At 43.6% G+C, this 22,114-nt stretch overlaps 1 protein-coding gene across 2 annotated transcripts; it reads left to right on the top strand.

Annotated features, from left to right (window-relative positions):
- Positions 1-4,447: 4,447 nt before the first annotated feature.
- LOC133068425 (mast cell protease 3-like) lies at positions 4,448-6,620 on the top strand. 2 transcript variants are annotated; one of them, XM_061159660.1, is made up of 5 exons: positions 4,448-4,611; positions 4,825-4,972; positions 5,445-5,511; positions 5,772-6,029; positions 6,362-6,620. In XM_061159660.1, exons 1-5 carry the CDS (start codon positions 4,557-4,559, stop codon positions 6,515-6,517), a joined length of 684 nt encoding a protein of 227 aa, XP_061015643.1. In that variant the 5' UTR covers positions 4,448-4,556; the 3' UTR covers positions 6,518-6,620. The 2 variants fall into 2 exon arrangements, with proteins under 2 accessions (XP_061015643.1, XP_061015642.1); XM_061159659.1 differs by having other exon boundaries at positions 5,445-5,580.
- Positions 6,621-22,114: the final 15,494 nt, after the last annotated feature.

Raw genomic sequence — 22,114 nt, 5'->3', positions numbered from 1 at the left:
CATTGTCCATGGTATATGCTGTTTAACTGTAGAATTTTTGGCCATCTGTGAGATAACATAGAGTAGAATAATTATTTTCTTTATCCCTTATTTCTATTTAGCTTAGCAACAGTGAAGTTGAGACTCTTAATTAGTTTTTATATATGTTTTACTGTGAACTTTCAGATCTTTTGCCCATTCTATCAGGTGTTTGGCCTATTTTTTCTGGTTTACAGATCTCTGTACATTATAATAGATAGATGAACTTAATTGTGACGTATGTTGCAATAATTTTTCACAAGTTCGCTGCCTGTAAATTGAATATGCTTGTACTCATTTTTTTATATAGAAACATTAAAAGTTGTTTTTTCAAATCATAATTTATTTATCAGCCTTTCTTAGAATGTTTGTGGATTTCTAGTCATTACTAGAAAGGCTTTCCCCACTCTCAATCTATAAAGGAATTTCCTTGTGCTTATTTCCAGTGCATGTATAGTTTTATGCTGTATATTTGAATATACAAATATCTATTCAAACTTTATTCTGGTGGTTTCTATGAAGTGTTACTCTAAATTAATCTCTTAACCAATGACTTGTTCAAAAATCTTTGTTAAAAGTCCATTTTTCCCCCCATGATTCAAAATGCTACCTTATTAGAAACTACATTTCCATATATACTTGTGAACGTTTCTGAGTTCTTCCATTCTGTTTCACTAGTCTCTCTGTGTGTTCATCATTCAGCTCCACACTGTCTTCCAGAAAGAACTTTAGTAGTTTTTAAACTCCAACAGGCTGTCTCCCATACTATTCCTTTCTCTTTGGGGCATAATTTCCCTAGTGATGCTCTCATACTGATTTTTCTCAGAAATTTCAGAGATTGTTTAGGACTCGTATAACATCAAGAGAAAAATTGGATTGATTTTTAAAATCACATTATGTTATTTTATATCATACTTATGTATTATCTTTGGGAGAATCAGTACCTTTTTTGGTGTAGATCCATCCGATCCAAGAACTAAGAACACCTTGATGTTTCTAAGTCTGTTTTTTTCAGAAGTACTTTAACATTTGTTTTGTTTTTCAGAAGTACTTTAACATCTTGCACAAACATGTTTTTTACAATTCTGGTTAAATTTTTCCTAAGCATCATGACTTCCTCTGTTGCTACTGTACAGATTTTCTTTTCAATTATCTTCAAACTGGCTATTATTTGTATAGGTGAAAGGCACACATTCCCAGTTTTCTTTATTTTTTAATTTTTGACTGTGATGGGTTCTGCTGCTGCGTATGGGCTCTCTACTTACTGAGAGCGGGCCTACTCTAGCTGTGGTGCATGGGCCTCTCACTGCAGTGGCTTCTCGTTGCAGAACACAGGGTGCACAGGTTTAGTTGCTCTGCAGCATGTGGGATCTTCCTGGACCAGGAAGATTGGCAGGTGGATTCTCATCCATTGGCCCACTAGGGTAGTCTACAGATTGCAGTTCTCAACCAATCTCAAGCTTATAGAAAAGCTACAATTGTGATACAAAAACTTTTGTTTTCCAGAACCATTTGCAAGTAAAGTTACCAACATGGTGGTTCATGCTTTTCAAATACTTTTGAGTGTAATTCCTAAAACAAGGATACTCTTACAGAACCACATTCAAACCATCAAACCCAGGAAATTAACATCGATGTCATCATCTAATCCTTAGACACAGAGAAATCTGGCTCATGACCTTTAATATATTGACTTATCTGATTAGTCTACAAAGAGATTCATATATAACATACCTCTCACCCCTCTTCCACAAGTGCAAGACCCTGCTGCCCCCACTTAGGCTCTGGTGATCCACACCAGCTAGCCCCTTGGTACCAACAGCCATTTCACCATATTTGTCCTGCTCTGACATCCTACCAGACTGCCCCCAAGCCCACGGAGGCCTATAAATTCCCCTTGATCAGAAACCAACCTGTTGCCTGCCCCTTGTGTGAACCCCCTCTTCACCCCAGTGGGGCATCCACTCTGCACCACACACGTATTCTGGTTACCTGATCCTGGCTGCCCTCTAGAGTAGGGTGAGAAGTGTGTCCACTCAGGAGAGAGGCCTGGCACGAGCACATTCTCACCCCACACGGGCTTGGCGTGGACACCCCACCCCGGTTTGCTGTGGCTCTCCTGCCAGAATCCCTATGGACAGTGGGCTTTGTTTCTTTAACATGTTGTTGGTTTTGCAGGGGTGTGGGGTGGATCAAGATGTTTAGGACCTACAGTATTTTCAACTCCATGACTCTCTTTACCTTTTCCAGTTTGAGGACATGACCAGGATGATTTGGTTTGCAAATGGTACAGGGACATCAGAATGCCATTCTCTGGGTAGTGGTGGGGAATTCTGCTTTGGCTCCCTGGCATCCTTTCCCACTTTATGTGGGACTCCCTTCCCACAGGCTCTTCTTCCCTGACTGCAATACTCCTGATGGGGGTGAGGTCTAGGGCCCTTCTATTTTTTAGCTGGTAGGACTTCTTGATTGCCTCAAGGAATGGAATATGGTAGAACAGATGCCTTATGACATCAAAGTCTAGGTAACGAAAAGAACCCAGCCTGTGCCTGGCTCATTTCTTAGCAGATCCTCAACTGGGGGCAAAGCAACGTCATGTTGTGAGGGAGACTAACAATCCCACAAATGAAGACTTCATGGCGAGAAGCCAACATGCCCAGTGAACAGCCAGCAGCATCCACTCAGCATAGGTGAGCAAGCCTTCAAGAGATTCAGCCTCCAGGCTTCAAGCCTCCCTGATGCCAAGGAAGCAGAGGGGTGCTATCCACACTGTACCCTGACCAAATGCAGGTTCATGGGTAAAAGTAATGTTGCTGTTCTTTTTTAAACTACTCAGTTCTTTAGTAATGAGAATAAGCCCTCTTCAGCATCACCCTCACACCATTCTGTCCATCCCACACCATGAATCTCACCATCCTTGTCTGATCATGATGGTTTTGTCTCTTCAACCAGGAACAAGAAATCTTATCTCCAAATGCTTCCCACAGTCTCACACACAAAGTGAATCTCAATCTACAATGACCCTGGTGTAAATTCTTTTGCACAATGAAAGAAACTACAAGCAAGATGGAAAGACAGCCTTCAGAATGGAAGAAAATAATAGCAAATGAAACAACTGACAGAGGATTAATCTCCAATATACACAAGTTGCTCATGCAGCTCAATATCAGAAAAATAAACAATCCAGTCGAAAAGAGGGTAGAAGAACTAAACAGACATTTCCCCAAAGAAGACATACAGATGGCTATTAAACACATGAAAAGATGCTCGGCTTTGCTCATTATTAGAGAAATGCAAATCAAAACTACAATAAGGTATCATCTCATCCCAGTCAGAATGGTCATCATCAAAATGTCTACAAACAATAAATGCTGGAGAGGCTGTGGAGAAGAGAGAACCCTCTGGCACTGTGGGTAGGAATGCAAATTGATAGAGTCGCTATGGAGAACAGTATGCAGACTCCTTAAAGAACTAGGAACAAAATTATCATATGACGCAGCGCCTCAGTACTGGGCATATACCCTAAGGAAACCATAATTGAAAGAGGTATATATACCCCAGTGTTCAGTGCAGCACTACTTGCAATTGATGGGACTTGGAAGCAACCTAGATGTCCATCAACAGATGAACGGATAAAGAAATTGTGGTACATATACACAATGGAATGTTATGCAGATATAAAAAGGAATGCATCTGAATCCATTCAAATGAGGTGGATGAGCCTAGAACCTATTATACAGAGTGAAGTACGTCAGAAAGAGAAAGACAAATATAGTATGTTAATGCATATGTGTGGACTCTTTCTATGTAATAGAAAGATGGTACTGATGATTCTGTTTGCAGGGCAGCAAATGAGATGCAGACATAAAGAGCAGACTTATGATCACACTGAGGGAGGGAGAAGGTGGGATGACTTGAGAGTGTAGTACTGAAATATACACATTACCTTATGTAAAATAGATAGCCAGTGGGAATTTGCTGCACGGTGCAGGTAACCCAAAGCCGGTGCTCTATGACAACCTACGGGGGTGGGATGGAGAGGGAGGTGGGAAGGCGGTTTAAGGGGGAGGGGACACATATCCCTATGGCTGATTCATTATGATGTATGGCAGAAACCTTCCCAATGTTGTAATTTTCCTCCACTTAAAAGTGAAATAAAATTGTTAAATAAATAAATAATGACCCTGGTGATCTAAAGAGAACCACAGAAATGAAGACATTCTTGAATCTCTCATCATGGGACCCAGAATGCTGGGGCTCAAAGATCTGGTATTTGCTGATACAACCTCTCACTGCTCCTACTTGTAGTGATTTTCTTGTTTTCTGCTGAGTAATGGCACTAAGCCAAGAGCTTATGGGTGTGTCTGTGGTGACCACTAAGTACATACTCCACTCAGACCCCAAGATCTGATCAGACAGAGGTGTGAGGCTTTCAGAAAAGTCTCAGGTGATAAAAACCACACCAGAGCAGACACTTGGGGTTAAAAGACCAGACAGAAGCAGCAGCTGTTCAGAATCTGATCAGCTTTCCTGGAGAGATGGTCCTGTTCCTGCTCCTGGCGGCCCTTCTTCTGTTCCCCACTGGGGAGGCAGGTGAGTGACGGTCCCACCCTCAGAGGCCCAGACCCACCCCACATAGACAGACCTGCTCAGATGCTACACTCAGGCAAGCCCTGGCCCTGGTCCATGTAAGGAATTTCCTGAATTCGGGTCAAATTCCCTCAAAGACCAACAAATCTGGGCCTATCTCCCCTCCCCACCCTTGGCTCCATGAGCACAGTGGGCAGGCTGGAATCTTTCTTTCAGGGAAAATCATCGCGGGCCAAGAGGCCAAGCCTCACTCCCGTCCCTACATGGCGTATCTTCAGTTCAAGACTGCAGGGCGACCTCACATATGTGGGGGTTTCCTCGTGCGTGAGGACTTTGTGCTGACAGCAGCTCACTGCCAGGGAAGGTGAGGAGCAGTGCCCGGGTCCCCACCCTCTGTTGAGCCTCCAGGGAACCCTCTTCTCAGGGGCTGCAGACTTTGGCTACCAGTAACACAGGAAGTTCTTCGGAGGACAGGTGAGCCTTGGGGAGAGATGGACAGGTCAATGCCAGTGATGCATGGAGAGAAGGGACTGATCAAACCTGAGATGGAAGGAAGCCAAGGTTGTACCCTGGAGTCCAGAGTGCAAATGGGAGAAGTTCACGTTTTCCTTAGAGACAGTCAAGCCTGCTCAGGATTGAACACCCTCTGTGGACTCCAGGAAATACCACCCTGCCCAGGCTGCCAGAAGCAGGCAGCACAGAGGAGCCCAGACCCAGGGTCCATCGTCTAGAATTCTCTCCCCACCAGTCCTGCCCTGTTCCCAGCAGTGCTCTGTCCTTCAGGCTTCTGGTCTGTATCTCCCCTGACTCCCCCTCCCTCTCTGCTATGTGTGCAGATCAATGAAGGTCAAACTGGGGGCCCACGACATCAAGAAGAAGGAGAAGACCCAGCAGTTCATCTGGGTGAGAAGAGCCATCCCCCACCCAGGCTATAATAGTGAGACAGATGTCAACGACCTCATGTTACTGCAGGTGGGGCACGTGGCTGCACTGACTCTGGGACACTTTCCTCCAGGGCTCTGCATCCCCCATGACCTCATTCCTGCCCTTCCTCCGGTACCACCCCTTCCGTGGTTCGAGCACTGAGAAGAAGGCAACCCCAAGACTGTCCCGCAGTCTCTGGGGGCCATCAATAGGTGAGAATGCCTTTCCTCTGCCTTCAGCTGAAGAGGAAGGCCAAAGTGACCGCCGGTGTGAGCACCATCGGTCTGCCCAGCGGCTCAGACACGGTGAAACCAGGGATGCTGTGCAGTGTGGCCGGCTGGGGACTCCTCTCTGTGAATGGCACCACCGCAAACAAACTGCAGGAGGTAGAGCTTGAAGTCCAAAGGGATGAGGAATGCAAAGCTCACTATAAAAATTACAACACCGACATCCAGATATGTGTGGGGAACCCAAGGATGAGGAAGAATGCTATGGAAGTGAGTAACACACCTTTATCCATGCAAAGCCCTGGGCACAGCCAAGCTGTGAGGATGGGGGGCAGGGGGAATGAGTCCCATCCCTGTGTCCCCAGCCTGTCCTCCTACCTGGTCTCTGTCCTGTGTCCCTGGGGGGTGAACGCTGCCCCACAGTCACACATGGGCTGAGGCTTCCTGCAGGAGGAGGCGGATTGTCAGGGCCAGATTGAAACCTCAGGAACAACAAGGCCCTGATATCAGCCAGGGCCCCTATCAGAGACCACCCGCCCCAGGGTGGCAGGGAGACCAGACCTGAAGAAGGTGAGCTCAGCCCTTGCTCTCTCTGCCCACAGGGTGACTCTGGGGGCCCGCTTGTGTGTAACGGTGTGGCCCAGGGCATTGTGTCCTACGGAGCAGATACACCTCCAGATGTCTACACCAGAATCTCAAGGTTTCAACAATGGATCAAAGAAACAATGAAAATGTACAAACTTCAGGGACCAGACTGAGGTCCCCCAGGATTGTTCTTTCCATCTTCCCCGGGGTAGAGGTGTTGGGCAAAGTGGGTGGAGGAGGGCTGCCTGGAACTTTAAATAAAGTTTTATCTTTTGAGCAGAAATCACTGATTCCTCCTTTACTCACATACTCGTTAGGCACCTACTCTGCCAGGGAAACATCTGTTCACAGTTCTGATCTGTCACCAGCTTTCCCCTCTGGCACATACATCGCCCCTCTCACCCCCACCTTCCATCTCCAGAATAAAAACTCCTGCTGCACTGACAGCCAGCTCCCTCCAGTCACGTGTCCCCAGGGCCAGCTCCCCCTGCAGGCTGCCTGTGAGCTCCATCAGAGAAGAAAGACCCCTCCTCAGGAACACATGACCCTCTTCTTGATGACCCTCATTTCTCATCCATATGCCCTCCTCCTCAACCACACCCACTCCCCTATCCCCCATCCCAGTGCCCAAGGGGCAACAGAAGAGAATCCAGATTTGGAAGGAGGGCCACCTGAGAAGCTCTGGGGTTGAGGGGGGCACTTGTCCACCCTAACAGAAATGGGGGAGGTTTACCAAGGTGTGGCTCACCCCATGAGTGTTCCCTCCCTGCGTCAGAGGAGACAGAGCTCAGAAGCTTGAGAAAGTTTCAGGAGGGCTTCAGTGTTCCCACACTCAGCTCAAGTGTCTGTCACAGCCCTGTCTTGGAGTCCTGGGCCCAGGGCTCTGTGCAGCCTCTGGTGTCCTGAGGGCACATCCTCCTTCAGCCCCAAATGACCTTGAGGGAGCTCTTCCACCTTGGGCTGAGATAGCTGCTCCCACCTCCATTGCTCACACGTGTGTGTGTGTGTAAATATATTTATCTCCAAAGGAAAGGCACTGTAAACCAATTATTGAATTTCAAGGTATCCTAAAGTTTCAAAGGTGTCTATAGCCATAGGTTATCAGGTACATTTTTTCTTCTATTTTTCATCCATCTTGAGGTTTTGATACAGGTGCATATTGAGAAAACCAACCTTATTTTTAAAACATGCACCTTAGAGAGCACTGAAGAGAAGTGGTTTGCTGAATGTTTGAATGAAGAGCGAGCTTCAACTATTGCAAAATGTGTTTGGGGTAGAAAGTAACACATATTCATCAAAACATATTCCTCATAAATGGAACATATTCATCACAGAAAGACAACTAAAACATATATATATATATATATATATGTATAAGAAAATAAAAAATTACCAAGAATTTCACACTGTCAGATCATCATTAATGTTTAAGCATATTGCCTTCCACTTTTTTTCCATTTATTCATAAGATGCTCTTGCTTCAACTCACATGGGACTGGGTTGTTTAGAGCTCCTCATGCCATCCTTTCCATTCCTCTTTCTCCTGTCCTCATACTGATGAGAGTGTTTGGGTCATCTGCACATGTTTAGGATGGCCTGGCCCAGAGACATCAGATATATGGCTCTCTGGACTCTGGACAGAGAATAGTAGTGGGGAGTAAGTATTAGATGACCCCCATCTGTTTCCCTTTCACCACTCACCAGTCACCAGCATTTCTGGAGAGGAAGCCTCTCCTGACTCACAAACACCCTGATTCAGGTGGGACAGCCCCCATGTCAGCTTGAGGGGTGCTGGATACCTCAGCACAATCCAGTCATGTCCCTCATTGCCGGAGGACCCAGTGAGGGTTTGTTCTGTTTCAATAAATATCAAGTCCAGGACTTTCACTCTAAACTGTAGGATGAGAAAAACTCCCTTTGTTGCAGAATAGTTACATTTAAAGAGGTAATTCTAAACTTTCCAAAAATGTGAGGTTGGATCTCTGGCAAGATAGAAAATGGGGTTGATGTTTGGGGCACTTGGATGAGTCCAGGTCTCTCTGCTCCTAATGCAAACCCAGTCTCTGCCTCACACTCGGCCCCAAGTAGAGCCCCATGCCACAGTCCTCACCCACGTGATCTCTACTCACAGATTTCAGGTCTCCTCCGGCCCCTGAGCTTCTCAAGTACAGGAGCCATGTCTCTGTTATCCCTGCAGCTCACCTATTGGGTAATTCTGCATGCTTTCCCCAGAATCAAAGAAGACCCAAGAGGCGAGAAATGAAGACACTCTTGCTTCAGTCACTGAGGGCCTCTGGGGACCCAGCTCCTCCCCTGGCTGCACCCCAGCCTCCACTTTCTTGTTCTTCCTCTTGCTTTGTGACTCTGCAGTGGGAGTGCAAGTGTGGTGACCGTCGTTCTCACCTACCCCACAGCAGAGAACATGGGCACATGTGGCATGCTCACACCCAGCTGGGGGAGAGCACAGCTCGGGGAGGTCTGTGGGGGCCCTGAGCCTCCCCTCCTTCCTTCCTCTATGCTTTGTGTCTGGAAGGAAGAAACCCCAGCAGCTCTGAGCTGGGCAAACCTGGAAGATGCAGCCACTCCTGCTCCTGATGGCTTTCTTCTCCCTCCCAGGCTGGGGCATATGAGTGACTGTCCGCATTCCTGAGGGTGGAACTCATCTCACTAAACCTCCTGACCCTTCTGCTCAGCTCCAATTCCTGAACCAGCTCCCATCCAAACCAAGACTACAAGTCTGATGCCGCATAGACACTCAGCAAGAAGGGATGGCAGGCAGGCAGGCAGGCTTTCACGGATCTCAGTCTTTCTCACCACCAGGAAAGTGAGTTGTGCATTTGTTGGAGGATGTGAAGCTACAAAACACAAGTAAGTAAAATCCCTCACTCCAGCCAGGAATGGACAACTCAGACAAACTACGCACAGTATGGAAGCTGTCAGTGGACCCAGCTTAAGAACCCATGAAATTTCTGTGTCTGCCACCCCTCACTCCTGCTCAGGAGAGGAGCCCAGGGTGTGATTGATCAGAAGTGGCTAGATGACAGCACCCAAAGCTCTCCAGATGCCTTAACTCTGCCCCAGATCCCAAGCAGCCCATTTTTGGCTGAGTTGTTAGAGGTGAGAAAGTGTCCTCAGGCAAAAGGGCTTTGTTCTGACAGCTGCTCAGTTCAGATGAAGATGAGGATCAACAGCTAGCCCACCCCTCCTGAGGCTCTGGCATGGGCCCATCCTCTCCATAAGAGCTGATCCAAAGGGAGCTCCTCCTTCACCCCAGGATCCTGACAATTCAGGATCACAAGAGCTCATCAAACAAGCCATCTTAAAAGGAGGACTAGGGTGTTGAAATGGGAAATAGATGGGGAAACAGTGGAAACAGTGGCTGACTTTGTTTTCTTGGGCTCCAAAATCACTGCAGATGGTGATTGCTGCCATGAAATTAAAAGACACTTACTCCTTGGAAGGAAAGTTATGACCAACCTAGACAGCATATTGAAAAACAGAGACATTACTTTGCAAACAAAGGTCTGTCTAGTCAAAGCTATGGTTTTTCCAGTGGTCATGTATGGACGTGAGAGTTGGACTGTGAAGAAAGCTGAATGCTGAAGAATTGATGCTTTTGAACTGTGGTGTTGGAGAAGACTCTTGAGAGTCCCTTGGACTGCAAGGAGATCCAACCAGTCCATCCTAAAGGAGATCAGTCCTGAATGTTCATTGGAAGGACTGATGCTGAAGCTAAAACTCCAATACTTTGGCCACCTCATGCGAAAAGTCCATTGGCTCATTGGAAAAGACCCTGATGCTGGGAGGGATTGGGGGCAGGAGGAGAAGGGGACGGCAGAGGATGAGATGGCTGGATGGCATCACCGACTCAATGGACATGGGTTTGAGTAAACTCTGGGAGTTGGTGATGAACAGGGAGGCCTGGCGAGCTGCTATTCATGGGGTTGCAAAGAGTTGGACATGACTGAGCGACTGAACTGAACTGAACTGAGGATGTGGAAAAGCTGAGAAACAGGACAGGTAAGTTTTGAGGTCAGTGCGTCGGAGGTGAGAACGAGACAGGGTTGAGAAGGGTTGACCCACAATGGCCAAATAAAGCATCAGAGGTTGAAAGAATGCAGTGAGAGCCAAAACCCAAACTGAGAATCACTTCACAGTATTGCTGAGAAAGCTCCCGGGAGCCCTGCCCTCATGTCACTGAGAAGCACAGGGCCCAGAGTCACTCAGCCCCAGGACTGTCTGTTACCTCAACTCCCCCTCAGCGGCTGCTCTGCCCTGGTGTCAGCTGCCTGTCACAGCTCCTGGGCTGTATCTCCAGTGACCCCATGATTCCCACATCCCTGCAATGCCCTCTGTGCAGCTCAGTGAACGTCACCCTGGGGGCCCACAACATCAAACAGCAGGAGAGGACCCAGCAAGTCATCCAGGTGAGAAGATCCATCTGCCACCCAGACTATAATCCTAAGAACTTCTCCAACGACATCATGTTACTGCAGGCAAGGAAAACACCCCACTAGCCCTGCCCTCCTGGGATCAGATCATTGCCTTCCCAGGATCTCCTGCCCTTTCCTCCCTCCCATCCTGGCCACCTGACCAGTCCCTGTGGCTCAGGAGAGGGGAGACACATCAACGTCACTGCCCTGTCCAGGCTCAGGGACCACCGGCTGAGCCAGACTCTCGCATCTTCCCATAGCTCGAGAGAAAGGCCAAGCAGACTTGCAGCTGTGAGGCAGCTCTGCCTGCCCAGGACCATGGCCTGCATGAAGCCAGGATAGACATGCAGTGTGGCCCACTGGGGGAGGGACTCTATGGGCGCCTACCCTAACTCACTGCTGGAGGTAAAGCTGACCATGTGGGAGGATCAAATGTGTGATCCTTACACTACTATTACACCAACGCCATCCAACTAGGTATGGTGGATCCAAAGACAAAGAAAGATCCCTTTCAGGTGAGAATGACAGCCTACTTTGCTTGGATCTGGGGAGAAGTGTGTTTGCTGAAGATCTGGGACCTGGGTACTGCCTCACCCTCTAGACACCAAGACACAACCTGGGGCTAGAGTGTGAGTGTGCTAGTGTGTGAGATGAGTGCAATTGTGTGGTAGTTTCAACATTTTTTGGCATTGCCTTTCTTTGGGATTGCAATGAAAACTGATATTTTCCAGTCCTGTGGCCACTGGTGAGCTTTCCAAATTAGCTGACATATTGAGTGCAGCACTTTCACAGCATCATCTTTTAGGATTTGAAATAGCTCAACTGGAATTCCATCACCTCCACTAGCTTTGTTCATAGTGATGCTTCCCACTTAGGAATGGGAAAATCTTAGCAATGGAAATAGTGACAGACTTTCTTTTTGGGGGGTTCCAAAATCACTGCAGATGGTGACTGCAGCCATGAAATTAAAAGACGCTTGCTCCTTGGAAGAAAAGTTATGACCAACCTAGACAGCATATTAAAAAGCAGAGATGTTACTTTGCCAACAAAGGTCCATCTAGTCAAAGCTATGGTTTTTCCAGTAGTCATGTATGGATGTGAGAATTGGACTATAAAGAAAGCTGAGTGCTGAAGAATTGATGCTTTTGAACTGTGGTGTTGGAGGAGGCTCTTGAGAGTCCCTTGGACTGCAAGGAGATTCAACCAGGCCATCTGAAAGGAAATCAGTCCTGAATATTCATTGGAGGGACTGATGTTGAAGATGAAACTCCAATACTTAGCCACCTGATGTGAAGAAATGAATCATTGGAAAAGACCTTGATGCTCGAAAGATTGAAGGTGGAAGGAAAAGGGGTCAACAGAGGATGAGATGGTTGGATGGCATCACTGACTCAACAGCATAAGTTTGAGTAAATTCCAGGAGTTAGTGATGGCCTGGACGGCCTGGCATGCTGTAGTCCATGGGGTCACAAAGAGTTGGACACGACTGAGCAACTGAACTGAGGGCCCACTTGTCTTTGTACTCCAGGACGTCTGGCTCTAGGTGATTGATCACACCATCATGGTTATCTAGGTCATTAAGGTCTTTTTTTAACGTTCTTCTGTGTATTCTTGCCACTTCTTAATATCTTCTGCTTCTATTAGGCCGTTTCTGTACTTTATTGGGCTCATTTTTGCATGAAATGTTCCCTTGTTATCTCTAATGTTCTTAAAGAGATCTGTAGTCTTTCCATTCTATTGTTTTCCTCTATTTCTTTGCATTGATCTCTTTGGAAGGCTTTCTTATCTCTCCTTGCTATTCTTTGGAACTCTGCATTCAGATGGGTGTATCTTTCCTTTTCTCCTTTGCCTTTTGCTTCTCTTCTTTCCTCAGCTATTTGTAAGGCCTCCTCAGACACCCATTTTGCCTTTTTGCATTTCTTCTTCTGGGGTTGGTTTTGATCACCACCTCCTGTACAATGTTATGAACCTCCATCCATAGTTCTTCAGGCATTCTATCTATCATATCCAATCCCTTGAATCTACTTGTCACTTCCACTATAAAATCTTAAGAGATTTGATTTAGGTCATATGTGAATGACCTAGTGGTTTTCCCTCCTTTCTTCAACTTGTCTGAATTTGGCAATAAGGAGTTCATGATCTGAGCCCAGTCAGCTCCTGGTCTTCTTTTAACTGACTGTATAGAGCTTCTCCATCTTTGGCTACAAAGAATATAATCAATCTGATTTCATTATTGACTCTGGTGATATCCATGTGTAGAGTCGTCTCTTATGTTGTTGGAAGAGGATGCTTGCTAGAACCGCTGTGTTCTCTTGACAAAACTCTGTTAGCCTTTGCCCTGATTCATTTTGTAATCCAAGGTCAAACTTGCCTGTTACTCCAGTATCTCTTGACTTCCTACTTTTGCATTCCTGTCCCCATGATAAAAAGAATATCTTTTTTTTGGTGTTAGTTCTAGAAGATCTTGTAGGACTTCATAGAACCATTCAACTTCAGCTTCTTTGGCAGTAGTGGCTGGGGCATAGACTTAGATTTCTGTGATATTGAATGGTTTGCCTTGGAAACAAACAGAAATCATTCTGTCATTTTTGAGATTGAACTGAAGTACTGCATTTTGGACTCTTCTGATGACTATGAGGACTACTCCATTTCTTCTCAGGGATTCTTGCCCACGGGAGTAGATTTATTGATCATTTGAACTAAATTTTCCCATTTGGTCCATTTTAGTTCACTGATTACTAAAATGTTGATGTTCACTCTTGCCATCTCCTGTTTGACCACTTCCAATTTACCTTGATTGATGAGCCTAACATTCCAGGTTCCTAAGCAATATTCTTTACAGCATCAGACTTTACTTCCATCACAAGTCACATCCATACTGGGCATTGTTTTCACTTTGGCTCAACCTCTGCATCCTTTCTGGAGCTATTTCTCTCCTCTTCTCCAGTAGCATATTGGGCACCAACTGATCTGGGGAGTTCATCTTTCAGTATCATATCTTTTTGCCTTTTCATACTGTTCATGGGGTTCTCACAGCAAGAATACTGAAGTGGTTTGCCATTCCCTTCTCCAGTGGACCATGTTTTGTCAGAACTCTCCACCATGACCCGTCTGTCTTGGGTGGCCCTACATGGCATGGCTTGGTTTCATTGAGTTAAACAAGTCTGTGATCCAAGTGATCAGTTTGGTTAGTTTGAAAGAGTACCTTTCATCCTGTCCCTTTAGTCATAGTTGGTCTCTGGGCCAAGATTCCCTGCTGGTCAACTGGGGCCTTTTGAGATAGAAAGAGCTCCTGTCCTTAGCAGGACTGAAAAGCACAATTTTCATTTATCAATACAAATGCTGGTGGATCACTTACTAAGTGCTGGGCATTGTGATTGTACAGTGGTACAGTTGGCACAATACGGTACTACTGTCTGAGCCCATTCAGGATAAAAATTCTCAACAAAGTTGGTATAGATGAAACATATCTCAGCAAAATACAGGCTGTTTATGACAGATCCACACTGGGCTTCCCTTGTGGCTCAGACATTAAACATCTGCCTGCAGTGCAGGAGACCCAGGTTCAATCCCTGGGTCAGGAAGATCCTCTGGAGAAGGGAATGGCTACCACTCCAGTATTCTTGCCTGGAGATTTCCATGGACAAAGGAACACAGTGGGCTACAGTTCATGGGGTTCCAAAGAGTTGGAGATGACTGAATGACTAACACTTTGACTTTCCATGACAGACCCACCACTTACATCACATTCATCAGTGAAAAGCTGAAAGCTTTTCCCCTAAGATTAGGAACAAAGCAGAAATGCCCCCACTCACCATTTCTATTAAACATAGCATTGGAAGTCCTAGTCACAACAATCAGACTAGAAAAAGAAATAAAAGGCATCCATTTGGAATGAAAGATAAAAAATAGTCACTATTTCCAGATGACACAATATTATATGTAGAAAACTTGAATATCTCTACCAAAAAAAAAATGATTAGAATAAATACAGTCAGTAGTTTCATGATACAAGGTTAATATATGGAAATCTATTGTTTTGTTTATATACTAGTAATGAACTCTCAGAAAAAGAAAAAAATACCACTTACAATCCAATCAGAATTTATAAAATAACTATGAATAAATTTACCCACGAAGGTATTATACTCTAAAATCTGTAAAACACTGATTGAATGAATTTGAATACAATAAAAATAAATGGAAAGATATTGCACGTTCAGGGACTGAACAAACTATTATTACTAAAATGAGCGAACTACTAAAAGCAACCTACAGTTAAGGCAATCTGTATAAAAACTTATCCATGACATTTTTCAGAACTAGAACAAATAGTCCCACAAATAGTTCATCTGGAACAAAAAAAGACCCCATATAGCCAAAGCAATGTTGAGGAAGAAGAACAAAGATGGGGATATCATGCTTCCTGAGGCTTCCCTGGTGGCTCAAATGGTAAAGAATCTGCCTACAGTGCAAGAGTCAGGGGTTCTATCCTTGGGTCAAGAAGCTCTCCTGGAGAATGGAATGGCTATCCCTCCAGTATTCTTGGCTGGAAAATTCCTGGTGGGCTACCATCCATGGGGTCACAAAGAGGCGGACACAACTGAGCACCTAGCACTTTCACTCCTTTTCATCATGCTCCCTCAATTCAGACTACACTATAAAACTACTGTAATCAAAATGGTATGAAACTAGCACAAAAACAGACACATAGATCCATGGAACAGAACGGAGGGTCGAGAAATGAACCCACATACATAAGGTCAATTTATATCACAAAGGAGGCAAGATACATACAATAGAGGAAAGACAGTCTCTTTGATAAGTCATTTGGCAAAACAGGACACCTACACATAAAGGAATAAAATTAGAACATTTTCTCACACCATACATGAAGATAAACTCAAATTTATTAACGACCGGAAACAATTAAATTCTTAGAAGAAAACACAAGCAGTACACTCTTTGGTCAGGTCTTAGCAATAGTTTTTTGGCTATTTCTCCTCAGGCAAGGGAAACAAGCAAAAAGAAGCAAATGAGACCTAATCAAACTTAAAAGCTTTTGCACAGCAAAGGAAATCACTAACAAAACAAAAGAGAAACCTACTGAATAGGAGAAAGTATTTGCAAATGATATGTCTTGTAAGTGGCTAACATTTAAAATTTATAAAGAACTCATACAACTCAATATTAAAAAAGAAAATAACCCAACTGAAAAATAGTCAGAGGACCGGGAATTATATTCAGTACCCTGTGATAAACCATAATGGAAAAGTATATGAAAAAGGATATATATGAATAACTGAATCACTTTTCTGTACAGCAGAAATTAACATAGAATGTAAATTACCTATATTTCAATAAAAGTAATTTTTTAAATGGGTAGAGCATCTGAATAGACATTCTTCCAAAGAAGACATGAAGATGGCCAACAGGTACATAAAAAGATGTTCAGTTCAGTTGCTCAGTCATGTCTGACTCTTTGCGACCCGATGAACCACAGCACGCCAGGTCTCCTTGTCCATCACCAACTCCCAGAGTCCACCCAAACCCATGTCCATGGAGTCGGAGATGCCATCCAACCATCTCATCCTCTGTCATCCCCTTCTCCTCCTGCCCTCAATCTTCCCAAGTATTAGGGTATTTTCAAAAGAGTCAGTTCTTCTCATCAGGTGTCCAAAGTATTGGAGTTTCAGCTTCAACATCAGTCCCTCCAATGAACACCCAGGGCTAATATCTTTTAGGATGAACTGGTTGGATCTCTTTGCAGTCCAAGGGACTCTCAAGAGTCTGCTCCAACACCACAGTTCAAAAGCATCAATTCTTTGGCACTCAGCCTTCTTTATAGTGCAACTCTCACATTCATACATGACCACTGGAAAAACCATAGCTTTGACTAGATGGACCTTTGTTGGCAAAGTATTATCTCTGCTTTTTGATATGCTGTCTAGGTTGGTCATAACTTTCCTTCCAAGGAGCAAGCATCTTTTAATTTCATGGCTGCACTCACCATCTGCAGTGATTTTGGAGCCCCCAAAAATAAAGTCAGCCACTGTTTCCCTATCTATTTACCATGAAGTGATGGGACCAGATGCCATGATCTTAGTTTTCTGAATGTTAAGCTTTAAGCCAACTTTTTCACTCTCCTCTTTCAGTTTCATCAAGAGGCTCTTTAGTTTCTCCTCACTTTGTGCCATAAGGGTGGTGTCATCTGCATATCTGAGGTTATTGATATTTCTCCCGGCAATCTTGATTCCAGCTTGTGCTTCTTCCAGCCCAGTGTTTCTCATGATGTACTCTGCATATAAGTTAAATAAGCAGGGTGACAATATACAGCCTTGACGTACTCCTTTTCCTATTTGGAACCAGTCTGTTGTTCCATGTCCAGTTCTAACTGTTGCTTCCTGACCTGCACACAGGTTTCTCAAGAGGCAGTTCAGGTGGTCTGGTATTCCCATCTCTTTCAGAATTTTCCACAGTTTATTGTGATCCACACAGTCAAAGGCTTTGGCATAGTCAATAAAGCAGAAATAGATGTTTTTCTGGAACTCTCTTGCTTTTTTGATGATCCAGCGGATGTTGGCAATTTGATCTCCGGTTCCTCTGCCTTTTCTAAAACCAGCCAGATCATCTGGAAGTTCACGGTTCACGATTGCTGAAGACTGGCTTGGAGAATTTTGAACAGTGCTTTACTAGTGTGTGAGATGAATGCAACTGTGCGGTAGTTTGAGCATTCTTTGGTATTGCCTTTCTTTGGGATTGGAATAAATACTGACCTTTTCAGTCTTGTGACCACTGCTGAGTTTTCAAATTTTGCTGGCATATTGAGTGCAGCACTTTCACAGCTTCATCTTTTAGAAATTGAAATAGCTCAGCTGGAAGTCCATCACCTCCACTAGTTTCGTGTGTCTTGATGCTTCCTAAGGCCCACTTGACTTCACATTCCAGGATGTCTGGCTCTGGTGAGTGACCACTCCATCATGATTATCTGGGTCATGAAGATCTTTTTTGTACAGTTCCTCTGCATATTCTTGCCACCTCTCCTTAATATCTTCTGCTTCTGTTAGGTCCATACCATTTCTGTCCTTTATTGAGTCCATCTTTGCATGAAATGTTCCCTTGGTATCTCTAATTTTGATGAGATCTCTAGTGTTTCCCATTCTATTGTTTTCCTCTATTTCTTCACATTGATCCCTGAGGGAGGCTTTCTTTTCTCTCCTTGCTATTCTTTGGAAAGATTTTCAACATCACTAATTATGAGATATTAGGTGGGTGAAAAAATAATTGCAACTTCAAACTGAATTTTAAATCCTTATAACTAGGCTCAAACACTTTATTAATCAGAATAGGACCCTTTAGTATCAACACATTTTTGCCAACAAGAAATAATTTTATTTATTTCTGTAAAGTAAAAATCCATGCTTCTGGATTTGACCAACTCTCAGAAAGTATTTGCTACCTCTTGCTGGTTGTGAAAGTGCTTTCCCTGCAAAAAGATGTCGAGATGCTTGAAGAAGTGGTAGTCAGTTAGCAAGAGGTCAGGTGAAAATATTGGATGAGGCAACACTTTGTAGCCCTATTCATTCAACTTTTGAAGAGTTGGTTGTGCAATGTGTGATCAGGCATTGTCATGCAGAAGAATTGGGCACATTCTGTTGACCAGTGCTGGCTGCAGGCATCATAATTTTTGGTGCAGCTCATCCACTTGCTGAGTATACTTCTCAGACATAATGGTTTCACTTGGATTCAGAAAGCTATAGTGGATCAGACGGGCGGCAGCCTACCAAACAGTGAGCATGACCCCATTTTTGGTCCAATTTTGAATTGGGAAGTGCTTTTGAGCTTCTTCTCGGTCCCACCACTGAGATGCTGGTTGCCACTGTAAAATAAAACACACGTTTCGTCGCATGTCACAATCCTATCTAGAAATGGTTCATTGTTGTTGCGTAGAATAAGAGAAGATGACACTTCAAAATGATGATCTTTTTGATTTGCGATCAGCTCATGAGGCACCCATACATTGAGCTTTTTCACCTTTCCACTTTGCTGCAAATGTTGAACAACCAAAGAATGGTCGACACTGAGTTCTTCAGCGACTTCTCGTGTCGTTTTAAGAGGATCAGCGTTGATGATGCTCTCACTTGGTATTTGTCAACTTCCAATGGCCATCCACTGCGCCCCTCATCTTCAAGGCTCTCGTCTCCTTTGCAAGGCTTCTTGAACCACTACTGCACTGTATGTTCATTAGCAGTCCTGGGCCAAATGCGTGGTTGATGCTGCAAGTTGTCTTTGCTGCTTAACGATCCGTTTTGAACTGGAATAAGAAAATCGATCAATGTGCTTTATGTGTAACATCATTTTCCTAGTCTGAAATAAAAATAAACAAAGAGCAAGTAACAAGTCATTAGCAAAAAAACATAAAGCAAGAAATGTGCATTAAAATGACGTATGACATAACCATATTTAAGAATGTATTCCAATATCAAACAGCAAAATGCAAAAACCGCAATTACTTTTGCACCAACCTAATAAATGCACATCAAAATCACAATATTACCTCACACATCTTAGAAGAACTACTGTCAAAAAGATAACAAATGACAAGTGTTAACAGGATGTGTTGAAAAGAAAAAGCCAGTATACTGTTGTTAGGAATATAAATTAGTCCAGCCTCTAGAGAAAACAGTACCACAGTTCCTCAAGTACTTAAAAATAGAATTACCATAAAGTAAAGTAAAGTCACTCAGTCGTGTCCGACTCTTTGCGACCCCATGGACTGTAGCCTACCACACTCCGCTGTCCATGGGATTTTCCAGGCAAGAGTACTGGAATGGGTTGCCATTTCCTTCTCAAGGGGATCTTCCCAACCCAGGGATTGAACCCGGGTCTCCAGCACTGCAGACTGACACTTTACCATCTGAGCCAGAATTACAATAGGATTCAGCAATTCCACACCTGGTTATATATCCAAAGTTAACAAAAGCACTAATTCAATAAGTCATTAATATATGCACCCCAATGTTCAAAGAAGCATTATTTACAAAAGCCAAGCTATGGAATCAAGGTCAGCATCCATTAACATGAATGGATAGAGAAAGAGTGGCATATATATACACACAATAATATATACTCAGCCATAAGAAAATGAAATTTCTCCATTTGCAATAACATGAATGGACCTGGAAAGTATTAAGTTTAGTGAAATCAGACCGAGAAGGCTAACTACTATACATTTTCACTTATATGTGGAATGTAAAATATAAAACAGTTGAACAAATGTAACAAAATAGAAACAGACTCATAGATACGGAGAACACATTAGTGGTTACCAGAGGGGGGGGTGGGTGGTGACAGAGGCAAGATAGTCGAAGGGGATTAAGAGGTACAAACCAGTAGGTATAAAATAAATAAGATGCATGGATTTAATGTACAGCACTGGGCATGTAGTCAACACTATATAATAACTTTGTATGGAGTATAAACTATAACAATATGGAATACTATACTGTACACCAGAAACTAATACTGTGAGTTACTATAGTTTAATTTTTTAAAACTGACTAAATGGAAAAGAATTTATATCAATTTCTTACATCGATTATTGACTATTTAAGGCAAGATAGTATTTAAGGCATATAGTGGTGAAATGTATGACAAAGATAACTCAAAGGGTGAGAAGGAAGACAAGTGAAAATATACCATTACGAGGTTCACATTTGAGTGAAAAAAAAAGTGGAAGTATTAGTTGCTCAGTGCTGTCTGATTCTTTGCAGCCCCATAGACTGTAGCTGCCAGGCTCCTCTGTCCATGGGATTTCCCAGGCAAGAATACTGGAGTGGGTAGCCATTCCCTTCCCAGGGGATCTTCCCAACCCAGGGGTCAAACCCAGGTCTCCAGCATTACAGGCCAATGCTTTACCATCTGAGCCACAGGGGAAGCTGAAGGCATATGCTTCAGTGTAACAGCTAAAATAATCATAGATATATAACAGAAAGCCAATAAAGAAGCCAAAATGGTATATAACACTATAGAGCAGAAAAGCGGGGCAAAAGAACAGAGAGTAAATCACACTGTGTTCTGGAAAGAATGTTCATAATTTTTAGCTCTGATAGGCTAACCTTCTCCCTTATTATACATTTTTCATTTGGACAAAATTTCCCTAGTGATTCTTTCATGTTTATTTTCCACATAAATTTTAGATATTGTCTAGAACTTGTGGAATGCTAGGAGAAAAAATTCAATAGGTTTCTTAAAAAATCACATTATATATATTATTATTTTTTTTCTTTATTTTTATTAGTTGGAGGCTAATTACTTTACAATATTGTAGTGGTTTTTGCCATACATTGACATGAATCAGCCATGGATTTACATGTGTCCCCATCCTGAACCCCCCTCCCACCTTCCTCCCCATCCCATCCCTCTGGATCATCCCAGTGCACCAGCCCTGAGCACTAGCAAACCAAGCAACAGACAAAGGATTAATCTCAAAAATATACAAGCAACTCCTGCAGCTCAATTCCAGAAAAATGAATGACATTATATATATTATTTTTATAATCATATTCATGTATTAACTTGGGAGAATCAGTACATTTTTGGTGTAGATCCATTGTATTTGAGAACTAAGAATATCTTGCTGCTTCTAAAGACTGTTCTTGTGTTTTTCAGAATAGGTTTTTCACAATTCTGGTTAAGTTTTTCTTCAGCCTCATACCTATATTTGAGGTATGCCCACCTCACCCTATTTGTCCTGCTCTGATAAATCCCACCCAATTGCCCAGACCCCCGAGAAGGCCCATACTGTAACAGATTTTCTTTTCAATTATATCTTAAAACAGGTTATTATTATATATGTGAAAGGTACAGATTTCCTTTTAAATTGGAAACAATCTCAAGCTCATAGACAAGTTGCAATTGCAATGCAAAAAATTTTCTTCTCCAGAACCGTTTGCTAGTATAAGTTACTGAAACAGCACTCCATTGCTTCTCAAATACTATAGAATGTAATTCCTACAAACAAGGACATACGTAGCCACCATCCAACCTTCAGACCCAGGAAATTAACACTGATGCCACAATTATCATCTAATCTTCAGTGAAAAACCTAGCTCAGTAGCCTTAATAAGTTGACTTATCTGATTAGCATCTGCAGAGATATATATAAGCGATCTCTCACCCATCATCCCCAAGTGCATCCCCTGATCCCCACACCCCAGGATCTGGTGACGCACATTAGGTAGCCCCTTCCTATCAATGCCCACCTCACCCTATTTTTCCTGCTCTGATAAATCCCACCTGATTGCCCAGACCCCCGAGAAGGCCCATAAATGCCCC

The sequence above is a fragment of the Dama dama genome, chromosome 13, assembly GCF_033118175.1.
Source record: "Dama dama isolate Ldn47 chromosome 13, ASM3311817v1, whole genome shotgun sequence".
NCBI classification, from domain to species: domain Eukaryota; kingdom Metazoa; phylum Chordata; class Mammalia; order Artiodactyla; family Cervidae; genus Dama; species Dama dama.
This window is presented reverse-complemented; position numbering and strand designations above follow the sequence as displayed.

Excerpts from the sequence above, each read along its gene's own strand:
- LOC133068425 (XM_061159659.1), top strand. The coding sequence starts at position 4,557 with ATGGTCCTGTTCCTGCTCCTGGCGGCCCTTCTTCTGTTCCCCACTGGG. Across the intron at positions 4,612-4,824 it reads GTTCCCCACTGGGGAGGCAG|GGAAAATCATCGCGGGCCAA; the intron begins GTGAGTGACGGT and ends TCTTTCTTTCAG. Across the intron at positions 6,030-6,361 it reads TGAGGAAGAATGCTATGGAA|GGTGACTCTGGGGGCCCGCT; the intron begins GTGAGTAACACA and ends CTCTGCCCACAG.